General features: G+C 39.3%; 1 protein-coding gene across 1 annotated transcript in view; it reads right to left on the bottom strand.

Annotated features, from left to right (window-relative positions):
* tbc1d5 (TBC1 domain family, member 5) overlaps window positions 1-12,727 on the bottom strand; it is a 204,127-nt gene that overhangs the window by 51,671 nt on the left and 139,729 nt on the right. The window contains exon 15 of the mRNA XM_034000144.3: window positions 944-1,086. Coding sequence (XP_033856035.2) covers window positions 944-1,086 — 143 coding nt within the window. The remainder of the gene's footprint in view (window positions 1-943; window positions 1,087-12,727) is intronic.

Genomic DNA, 12,727 nt, shown 5'->3' with positions numbered 1-12,727 from the left:
TAGAGTGTTTAAATAGCCTTGCGGACAACTGCTCTAAAATAAGTCTTGCTCACCGAATATCTCAGTAGATATTCTTGCTCTCCTTATTTAAGAATATTACAAAGATGTCTCACAAGTGCAGTCGCCCCCCAAGCATTATCAAGTTACTAGTACAATGTGGTGGGACATTTGTTCTTCATTTTACCCCACTAAATGGGTTTCTGCAATTGTGATGAATGTACATTGTAAATCCGTTGGGGCTTTTAAAATGTCATCAGTGACAATGAGCACACAATATTGCTGAAGCCATCCGTGCAAATACACTGTAGTATCTTCAAAACACAATCACTTCATCAATCCAACAGGGTTCAACTGAACCAGCTTAAAATAATATTATTATTGAGCAACACAAGGCTGCCACTGTTTCAAATAAAGAGAATCACACTCAAATTTACACAAGACATTATTCCTGTACATATTTAATTGACCATGAACATTTTTTTTTTTTTTTTTAAATCATCTACATTTTTAGTTTTTTCTAAGATTTCGATATCCTGCAAATATGCATTCACCCATTTCATGATACAGTACCTGTAACTGTAGTATGCTGTCATCAAAAAAAGGTTTCCGTTTATCTGGACTATCTTACACATTTTTCATGTAAACCAAAGCCACCTTTCCCAATTTGAAAACAAAAACAAAACAAAACAATGGGTACACTGCAGTGTACTTCCAGTAGATGGAGCGCACCTCACATGGCAGAGCCCTGAGATTGAAGTCCTCTTCAGGAACATGTTGTGTGTGTGTGTGTGTGTGTGTGTGTGTGCGTGCGTGCGTGCGTGTGTGTGAAATGCGACCACATTGTTAAAATTACACTTTATCATGAACACAAATAGTATTCGACATATGCTCGTAAATATATTCTGTTTCATTAGTGTTTCTGTGGGGAATAAGCCATACTCACAAGCATCTCTGATGTATAGCAGCATGGCTACAAAAATGTAGTCGACTAAATCCAAGGTGATGCTGTCTGCGAACAAAGCATCCCAGACAACCAGGAGGTCCTGAAGAGAAAACTCTCGTCCGAACAGCAGCCTGACCCAGCGGCTGTAACCAAACAATTGCAGACTTTTATTTCTTTAATCTCCATGTGTGTGTTTTAAATAACATGCAGAATGCAAAGTAAAAGAAGCATATCATAGTAGAAATGACATACAAATGTAACCATAACCATAATAATACTATTTATAATAATTCTTAGAATGATTAGTATTATCAAATGACAACAATATGTTACATATTATTATTATTATTATTATTATTATTATTATTATTATTATTATTATTATTATTGTATTCAGAGAGATAGAATAATAGATGACATGTAACATTTTATTCAATTTTATTTCATGGAGACAATCTGATGGAGGAATAAAAAAAAAAAATACAAAAAGGTTTTTTTGTAATGAACCCTCATCAGATCCCTGATGGAACCGCAGTGTCAAACACTTTCAGGCCTTATATATATATATATATATATATATATATATATATATATATATATATATATATATATATATATATATAAAAATATATATATATATTTTTTTTTAACTTTTATGTTTTTCAAAAACATTTGTTATGTAGTATTGCTACTGTATTACCAATGACGTGGTAGAGCTAAATAGAAATATGCATTTTGTAAAGTATTTATTAGTACATTATAGGATTGAGTGTATATATAAGGGCATTTGGCTCCTTAAGAAATATACAATGTCTCTGCAGGTGTAAAATGATTAATTTTAGGAAATGAGTTTAGCTATTCCAATGTCTTTTTTGTCTGATAGAGAACCAATCATTCCACAGCAGATATGTGTCTCTGTGACTGGCTGTTCTGTGCCTACACTGCATACACTGCTACTACAGATATTTTCTCTTTTTTCACTTATGAATAATCTTAACTGGAAAGTGAATGCTCCTTTAAACAGCCCTCTTTGGACTTAATAAATACTGACTTCAGTAAATAATTGCTGCTTGATGGGCTGGGCACTGCAGCTAAAAGCCCTTGAGAGGTTTCAGCTGAGAATAATCAGTCCAAAAACGGATGTTATAAAATCAGTTCCTATGGCACTGTATTGTTTTTTTCAAGTACCCTACTTTAGAGACTTTGCAAGGTTTGATATGTAATATACCAATATTTAAAATCTGTGAAATACATGCAAGTTGCAATTAGCCAAACAGGTATGTAGTAGGCTTTCTCTGTAACATCTGCCTCAATTTCACATCCAATAAAAATATGAATTTACACACACACACAGTGCCTATAGAAAGTCTACACCCCCTTTCAAAATTTTCACCTTTTGTTGCCTTATAGCCTGGAAATAAAATGCATTAAAATAGTTTATTTTTTTATTTTTTTTATTTATCTACACATAGCTTGGTTGGATAAGTGTCCACCCCCCTTGTAATAGCAGTTCTAAATTAGCTCAGGTGTAACCAATCGCCTTCAAAATCACACACCAAGTTAAGTGGCCTCCACCTGTGTTAAATTGTAGTGATTCACATGATTTCAGGATAAATTCAGCAGTTCCTGTAGGTTCCCTCTCCTGGGTAGTGCATTTCAAAGCAAAAGCTCAACCATGAGCACCAAGGCACTTTCAAAAGAACTCCAGGACAAAGTTGTTGAAAGGCACAGATCAGGGGATGGGTATAAAAAAAAATATCAAAAGGCCTTGAATATCCCTTGGAGCACGGTCAAGACGATTATTAAAAAGTGGAAGGTGTATGGCACCACCAAGACCCTGCCAAGATCAGGCCGTCCCTCCAAATTGGATGACCGAGAAAGGAGGAGACTGATCAGAGAGGCTAACAAGAGGCCAATGGCAACTTTGCAAGAGCTACAGGCTTTATGGCATGGTCAAAGTGTGCATGTGACAACAATATCCCAAGCACTCAAATCTGGCCTGTATGGTAGTGTGGCAAGAAGGAAGCCATTACTCAAGAAAGCCCACCTTAAATCCTGTTTGAAGTATGCAAAAAAAACACTCAGGAGATTCTGTAGCCATGTGGCAAAAAGTTTTGTGGTCTGACGAAACTAAAATGGAACTTTTTGGCCTAAATGCAAAGCGTTATGTTTGGTGCAAACCCAACACTGCGCATCACCCAAAGAACACCAGCAGGTTGTCCTCAAGGACTTCTCTGTACTTTGCGCCATTCATTTTCCCTTCTATCCTGGCAAGTACCCCAGTCCCTGCCGATGAGAAACATCCCGATAATATGATACTGCCACCACCATGCTTCACAGTAGGGATGGTGTTCTTTGGGTGATGCGCTGTGTTGGGTTTGCACCAAACATAACGCTTTGCATTTAGGCCAAAAAGTTCCATTTTAGTTTCGTCATACCACAAAACTTTTTGCCACATGGCTACAGAATCTCTTGAGTGTTTTTTTTGCATACTTCAAACGGGATTCAAGATGGGCTTTCTTGAGTAATGGGGGTGTAGATTTTCTAATGAATTTTGTACAAATTTCTAGAATATTTTTTTCACTTGGAAGTTGTGGGGTAGGATGTGTAGATAAATGAAAAAAAAACTATTTAATGCATTTTAATTCCAGGCTATAAGGCAACAAAAGGTGAAAATTTTGAAAATGAATTATTAATTATTTGTTTATTTAGCAGACACCTTCATCCAAGATGACTTACAGAACCTAGGGTGTGTGAACTATGCATCAGCTGCAGAGTCACTTACAACCACGTCTCACCCGAAAGACGGAGCACAAGGAGGTTAAGTGACTTGCTCAGGGTTACACAATGAGTCAGTGGCGGTGGGTGGGATTTCCACTTATCTACACACCATACTCCACACTGTTAAGGGGAAAAACGTTTTTATTGAGAAAAAAATCATATATTAAAAATACAAAACTGAAAGATCATAATTGGTTAAGTCTCCACCCCCCTGAGTTAATACTTGGTGGAAGCACCTTTGGCAGCAATTATAGCTGTGAGTCTGTTGGGATAGGTCTCTACCAACTTTGCACACCTAGATTTGCCAATATCTTTTTGTATGGTCGGATGTTAAACGGGTCAACACCTGCATGATTTACATTTAAAATACAGCTGTCTAAATAGGACAAGTGAAGGATCTTTTGTGGTTGAAATTCAAAATCTGAGGAAACAGCAGTAAAACAAACTGACTGAAATTCTAGTATTGGGTCTCCAGGACCTTCATGAGTGGAAAAACAAACACATCTCTAACAAGCAAACTAGAGGAGAGATTAGCCCTTAAAAGCTACACTTAAATTGTCTATGTAGTGACAAATGTAAAAGTGTCCAAGTGCTTATAATGTACTATTAATTCCAACTATCCGCTATAATCTTTTTTGTTGTTGTTAGTGTTATCTTAGGTCAAACAGCTTCATTTTTGGTAAATGAGAAAGTCAAGGTAGCAGACTGACTTGACCCATTGTTACCAAAAGACATGCAAAGGACTGGCTGGTTGCTATGTCACATAAGTAGGAGGCTGTGTGGTCCAGTGGTTAAGGAAAAGGGCTTGTAACCAGGAGGTCCCCGGTTCAAATCCCACCTCAGCCACTGACTCATTGTGTGACCCTGAGCAAGTCAATTAACCTCCTTGTGCTCCGTCTTTCAGGTGAGACGTAACTGTAAGTGACTCTGCAGCTGATGCATAGTTCACACACCCTAGTCTCTGTAAGTCACCTTGGATAAAGGCATCTGCTAAATAAACAAATAATAAGTGGTGGTCTCATTAATGTAATGTACCTGTATTACATTATCTTGCCCATAAGAAAATTATCATACAAAACATAATACAGGTAATAACATGCACTTCACATCCATCTTCGGTTGGTCAACTATTGACGTTGTTAATTTGGAGTCTTTTTTTTTCTTGTCTTGAAAGTTGCAGCTATAGTTTAATTTATAGATCAGACTTACATTTTGGATTCCAACAAACCACACAAGTTTCAGTAACATCAAGAAAGAGTGGTACATTTATTTGGTGTGCAGGTGCCAGTTGTTTGTTTGCATTTTAAGGTTTTTTTTATTTCTTTAAATACAGCTCAGAGAGTAACAGTTGTAAAGCATGACAGACCAGTCAGCAACAAAAGCAGTGACCTTGCCTCTGTTTTATTTTAAATGTATGAGTGGAAATGAACCACCATCACATTACACTAGACTGGCCCTGGGGGGCAGCAAGCAGAGGGCCTTGGCAATGAAAAACTAAACAAAAAAAAAGCACCCACAGCATAAAAACATAAAATAACTTAAATCCACCAAACATTTACCACTGACACGATCAGACTTACTTTAAACATACAAATCCAGTCTGAGAATAACACCAGCACAAAACTAATTTCCGCATATCACAAATGTTTAGTTTTGAGCAAATTGTGTTGTTGTATTGTCAGATCACAGTTTTCACGTGCAATCAAGTAAATATATTTTACTTGAACCACTATTTTAACTTTTGTTATTCTGTGCCAGATACGTTATCACATGCTGTCAGATCACATATTCACACGCTATCAGATTAGATTTTCTGCACATCATTAAATGATAGATTTAGAAACTCACACTTTACAAGGCATCAGTCATTTACTACAGCACCACTCTTTAAGACAACCTCATATTCATAACAAAAAACAGAACAGTTTACACATTTATATAAAAGCCAAAAAAATTAAAAAGGGGAAAAAAGTCATAAAAACCTTTAACTTGAATACTGATGACTGCTTGGGCTGAGTGCTTATGAAAGTTTGTTGACTTCATATGATTTTAGAATTTTAGACCTGGCCATCTACACAAGTAACTATGCAGGATTTCCATTACACGAGAGTAGATGTTAAAACTTCATGCTGATTTGAACTCAGCTCTCGCCAAGATAAGCACCAACTAAGACGTAGCTTTACAGTAAACTAATGTGATCCATATGTGTCTCCATCCATTTACAGTGCCTTGCGAAAGTATTCGGCCCCCTTGAACTTTGCGACCTTTTGCCACATTTCAGGCTTCAAACATAAAGATATGAAACTGTAATTTTTTGTGAAGAATCAACAACAAGTGGGACACAATCATGAAGTGGAACGAAATTTATTGGATATTTCAAACTTTTTTAACAAATAAAAAACTGAAAAATTGGGCGTGCAAAATTATTCAGCCCCCTTAAGTTAATACTTTGTAGCGCCACCTTTCGCTGCGATTACAGCTGTAAGTCGCTTGGGGTATGTCTCTATCAGTTTTGCACATCGAGAGACTGACATTTTTGCCCATTCCTCCTTGCAAAACAGCTCGAGCTCAGTGAGGTTGGATGGAGAGCATTTGTGAACAGCAGTTTTCAGTTCTTTCCACAGATTCTCGATTGGATTCAGGTCTGGACTTTGACTTGGCCATTCTAACACCTGGATATGTTTATTTGTGAACCATTCCATTGTAGATTTTGCTTTATGTTTTGGATCATTGTCTTGTTGGAAGACAAATCTCCGTCCCAGTCTCAGGTCTTTTGCAGACTCCATCAGGTTTTCTTCCAGAATGGTCCTGTATTTGGCTCCATCCATCTTCCCATCAATTTTAACCATCTTCCCTGTCCCTGCTGAAGAAAAGCAGGCCCAAACCATGATGCTGCCACCACCATGTTTGACAGTGGGGATGGTGTGTTCAGGGTGATGAGCTGTGTTGCTTTTACGCCAAACATAACGTTTTGCATTGTTGCCAAAAAGTTCGATTTTGGTTTCATCTGACCAGAGCACCTTCTTCCACATGTTTGGTGTGTCTCCCAGGTGGCTTGTGGCAAACTGTAAACGACACTTTTTATGGATATCTTTAAGAAATGGCTTTCTTCTTGCCACTCTTCCATAAAGGCCAGATTTGTGCAGTATACGACTGATTGTTGTCCTATGGACAGAGTCTCCCACCTCAGCTGTAGATCTCTGCAGTTCATCCAGAGTGATCATGGGCCTCTTGGCTGCATCTCTGATCAGTCTTCTCCTTGTATGAGCTGAAAGTTTAGAGGGACGACCAGGTCTTGGTAGATTTGCAGTGGTCTGATACTCCTTCCATTTCAATATTATCGCTTGCACAGTGCTCCTTGGGATGTTTAAAGCTTGGGAAATCTTTTTGTATCCAAATCCGGCTTTAAACTTCTCCACAACAGTATCTCGGACCTGCCTGGTGTGTTCCTTGTTCTTCATGATGCTCTCTGCGCTTTAAACGGACCTCTGAGACTATCACAGTGCAGGTGCATTTATACGGAGACTTGATTACACACAGGTGGATTCTATTTATCATCATTAGTCATTTAGGTCAACATTGGATCATTCAGAGATCCTCACTGAACTTCTGGAGAGAGTTTGCTGCACTGAAAGTAAAGGGGCTGAATAATTTTGCACACCCAATTTTTCAGTTTTTTATTTGTTATTATTATTATTATTATTATGTATTTCTTAGCCGACGCCCTTATCCAGGGCGACTTACAATTGTTACAAGATATCACATTATTTTTTACATACAATTACCCATACATACAGTTGGGTTTTTACTGGAGCAATCTAGGTAAAGTACCTTGCTCAAGGGTACAGCAGCAGTGTCACCCACCGGGGATTGAACCCACAACCCTCCGGTCAAGAGTCCAGAGCCCTAACCACTACTCCACACTGCTGTTAAAAAAGTTTGAAATATCCAATAAATTTCGTTCCACTTCATGATTGTGTCCCACTTGTTGTTGATTCTTCACAAAAAATTACAGTTTCATATCTTTATGTTTGAAGCCTGAAATGTGGCAAAAGGTCGCAAAGTTCAAGGGGGCCGAATACTTTCGCAAGGCACTGTATGTTTCCTTCCATATGATGATGTAGATATCCTTCTGTCTGGTGTTAATGGCTGAAGTGTAATGCTGGCTCCAGGGATCAGCTTATTTTGCCTCCCTGGCGCATCAGCACACACAACGGCTGCGATGCTGGCTCCGGGGATCAACCACAGTGCGGCCTCCCCAGCGCATCAGCATGACAACCGTCTGGATTGAGTTAAGTAGGGTACACCGCTGGGGTCTTCAAGTGGGCACCTTCCATCCTCAGTGTTTCGTCGACTAGCCCACGACACCTCAAGAGGGCTCGACGGTGATTCTGGCGTCCCAGCATCACCCCCCTCCGTCCCCCACTCAACTCAGCCCAGCTTACTTACCTGTACATCAGCGTTTCTTTCTTTCTATTGTGCTTGAGATCCCCAGCCAGAATCTTTCCGTCTCAACCACAGTCAGTTGCTGCTCCTCTCTGCTGCTTCAGATAAGTTCTTCACTGTGCGACGCAACTCTTGGCCACTGAATCTGACGTCTCTGAGAAACCGGGTTGTAGAGTGTGCCACAAATCCTCGACAACCCACTTCCACTGGGTAAACCCGGACTCTCCATCCTCGCTGTTCCGCTTCAGTGGCTAGTTGAGCATACCGCAGTTTCTTCCTCTCATACGCCTCATCTACAGCATCCTCCCATGGCACTGTTAACTCTATCAGGTGAACAAGGCGTGCTGATCCAGACCACAAGACAATATCTGGTCGAAGGTTAGTGGTGGCAATCTCAGGTGGAAAAATAAGCCGTTGACCAACATCTGCCAGCATTTTCCAGTCTCTAGCAGCTTCCAGTTGTCCTGGGCGAGGATTGGTTTTAACACCTTTTCTTGGTGGTTGCTCTCCTGGGCGGAGGAATGTTGTCTTTTGTGTGTAATGTTTTGATGGAACAAGTGGCAACTTATTGGTCATGTTACGCTTGTCTTCCAAAGCTAAGGCCAAACATCGTAGCACCTGGTCATGGCGCCAAGTAAACCGTCCTTGGCTGAGAGCCACCTTACATCCTGTCAAAATGTGCCTTAATGTTGCAGGTGATGAACACAAAGGACATGAGGGATCCTCTCCTACCCAGAGGTTTAGGTTCTGTGGTGATGGGACAACATCATATGTTGACCTGATGAGGAAACTGATCCTGCTCTGTTCCATTGACCATAGGTCTTGCCAGCCAATCTTGCGTTGTTCCACACTCTCCCATCTCATCCATTCTCCCTGCTTGGCCTGGGAAATGGCCTTTATACACCTCATCCTCTCCTCCTGCTTTTGCACCTCGTTGACTACCAGCTTCCTCCTTTGAGCTGGGGCTGCCCTGTGCCATGTAGGAGGAGCTGAACTGAGACCAAGACCCCCTCTTCCACGCTGAACTTGCCCCATGATATCACCAATTCGAAGGGCAGCCTTTGCATCTTCCACAGCTTTCTTTGCCGCCCACTTTCCTCCAGTTTTCAACACAGGTGCTGCCTCCCTTACGCATTTGTCGCGTGACTCTACTAATGTCATTTCCAGTCTGACCTTGGCGCACTTAAACTCCTCGGTTAGAGCAGAGACTGGTAGCTGCAGTATTCCTTTACCATAAAGTCCCACTCTGCTGAGGCAGCGTGGAACTCCCAACCATTTCCTGATGTATGAACTGATTAAAGCTTCCAGCTTCTCTACTGTTGTCAAAGAAACCTCGTACACAGTCAGTGGCCACAGCAACCTCGGCAGTAGACCAAACTGAAAGCACCAGAGTTTAAGTTTGCCTGGTAGAGCGCAGCTGTCTATGCTCTTCAACCCTTCCACTGCTTGTTGTCTAACTTCTCCCACACGAACTGTGTCCTTTAGATCCCCGTCGTACCATCTCCCAAGACTCTTCACTGGCTTCTCAGACACTGTTGGTATTACCTCACCATTAATGAAGAATGTTTTATCTACTACTTTGCCTTTAATTATAGAGATGCTCCTTGATTTAGTGGGCTTGAATTGCATTCGTGCCCATTCAATGTTATTGGTTAATTTGCCCAATAACCGATTAGTGCAGGCTACTGTTGTAGTCATGGTTGTCATGTCATCCATGTATGCTCGAATTGGTGGTAGTCGCATTCCAGAAGCCAAGCGCTCTCCTCCTACTACCCATTTTGATGCCCTAATGATTACTTCCACTGCCATGGTAAAAGCCAGTGGAGAAATGGTGCATCCTGCCATTATTCAACCTCTAGGCACTGCCATGTAGTGCTGAATTCTTAAGTTGAAAAACTAAATTGCAAATCTCCAAAGTAGGCTTTCACTAAATTTGTTATTGTCATCGGTACACTGAAAAAATCAAATGCTGCCCAAAGAAGTTCATGTGGCACTGAACCATATGCATTAGTCAAATCCAGGAATGTCACATGGAGCTCCTTCCTCTCCTTTTTAGCTGATTGAATTTGTTGCCAGATCACATTGATGTGTTCTAAGCATCCTGGGAAACCTGGAATGCCCGCTTTTTGTATTGAAGTGTCAATGAAGCAGTTCTTTAATAGGTAAGTTGACAATCTCTGAGCAATAATGCTGAAGAAAATCTTGCCTTCTACGTTTAATAGGGAAATAGGACGAAACTGACTGATGCTTGTAGAATCTTTTTCTTTAGGTATAAACACTCCACCTGCTCGGCGCCATGCTCTTGAAAGATACCCCATAAGAAAACTAACTAGAATGTGATGTAAATGTAAACAAGCACTATGAATATACACAATTCTAATGATATGGAATTTAAAACAAGTAGGAGAGAAATAGCTTTTTTTTCCTTTTTTTTTTTTTACCTCAAAATAAAACTTAACTACCAACTGTAAAGTGTGTGTGATCTGTATCGTGATATAACCACCGGTTAAAACATTCTGGCGGTGAAACAGTTAATTTTTACTGCACAGTACCAGTAAAGAACCTTAATGAGAAAGATCATACACTACCGCTGTGTGCCAAATATGAAGGCAGCATCTCAAGGTGTTCTGTCTCTATACCACGTCAAAAGTCACATGCACTCAATATGGCAGCCATGTTAGGTCCTGTACAAGTCACCCACGCATTAAGCACTTCAAATGGTCTCCAAGACATATGATTTCAGAATTTTAGACCTGGCCATCTAAGATATGGATTTGAGATGAGGTTTTGGTAGTATGGTGGCGGCAACTTTGTAAAATTACTGCCACAAAAAAGTATATATACAGTTGTAGTCAAAAGTTTACATACCCCAATGGAAATTTATAATTTCTAGAAATGTCTCAAAAACAAATAATTATAGGAAAAATCTTTTGTAGCAAAAGTTTTGCTTTTGTGGATGAGGAAAAAATGTTACAAGAAATAGATGTCTACAATTATTTATTTAAGCATTTTTTTTGCAAAACTCAAAAAATTCTAATTCAAAAGTATTCATACTCTTTGATGCTATGATAGTATTGTCTACAAGGTGCTAGAAATTTCAATATGATAATGCAGAACCTAATTCTAGAAAAGTCTAGAAAATGCTGTATTGTAGGTGAACATTCTTAGACAGTTAAAAGGGTTAGGCATAGGATGATTGCTGTCATTACCAATAAGATTTACAAGCATTTGAGTATCCAAATTTCAACCATTGTTTCTATTATCAGGAAGTACAAGACTCTTTCACAACACTTTCTTGGTCCGGAAGAAAGAAGGTTCTTTCACCAAAAACGAGTAGAAGAATTGTGAGGAAGGTTAATAACAATCCGAGATTGACTGCCAAAGATATTCAAAGTGAATTGGCTGCAAGTGGGACTGGGGTTTCCATTTCAACCATAGGTCGAGTATTGCGTGGTGAAGGTCTCAATGGTCGCAGGCCAAGGAAAAAGCCACTCTTAGGAAAACGTCAGAAGGGCAACTGCTTACAGTTTGCTAAACTGAATTTGAATGATGGATATGAGTTCAGGTCAAAGGTTTTGTGACGTGATGAAACAAAAATCGAGCTATTTGGGCACACTGATAGTCGTTACGTTTGGAGAAAGTCTGATGAGGCGTACAAAGAAAAGAACACCATACCTACTGTCAAGCATGGAGGTGGTAATATCCTTCTATGGGGCTATTTTTCCTCTAATGGCACAGGCAATTTAATTCCAATACATGCTAAAATTGATCTATTGATGTAAAGCTTAGACTGTTGTGTTTTCATTGTGCATCAGTATATTTATTAAACACGCTCCTTCCACCATGGAATCATTGTCAATGCGGCAAAAAAAAGAGTCCAGCTTCCAGGATGTGGAGGGATTCCTACCCTAAAGCTTGCTTTATTTATAGTAAATAAAAAAAACAAATTACCATTTTTTTAAGCAGTGCTATAGAAGCTATTGGTGCCAAAGCTTCCATTATTAAATTGCTGCAATCTAATGACTATGCACTTTTATAAGACTTGGTCCTTCACAGCTCATTGCATTTTCAAATGAAACTAAAACTAAATTCATACAACCTACACATAACCTAGAGACAGGAAAGCTATTCGATGACAATGCCTGTGTAAGTTTGGCCTGTTTATTGTTTATTTCAATTGTTTGTACATATATAACTTGTCAAAGAGAACTATAACAGTGTTGATTTTGTGTCAGAACACTGTTTCATTGCTTCAGTATGACTTAAACCAACATTTTCAAACAGTTTAATTCTATAATTCTATAAGCAGCATTTCTAGTTTAAAAATGGGAAGGAGCATAGCAAAGCACATTCCCTATATATATATATATACACATACACACACACATACACATACATACATATATACACATACAGTGCCTATAGTACCCCCTTTGGACATTTTCACTTTGATTTACACAACCTACTCAACACTTTCAATGTGAGAAAAAATGGGGGGGTGGAAACAAATCAATTAAAAATAAAAATCTGAAAAGTCTTCATTAGGTAAGTATTCAC

Source organism: Acipenser ruthenus, chromosome 4 (genome assembly GCF_902713425.1).
Source record: "Acipenser ruthenus chromosome 4, fAciRut3.2 maternal haplotype, whole genome shotgun sequence".
Taxonomy (NCBI): domain Eukaryota; kingdom Metazoa; phylum Chordata; class Actinopteri; order Acipenseriformes; family Acipenseridae; genus Acipenser; species Acipenser ruthenus.
Note: the sequence above shows the minus strand (reverse complement) of the source record. Positions and strands in the feature narration are given on the sequence as shown.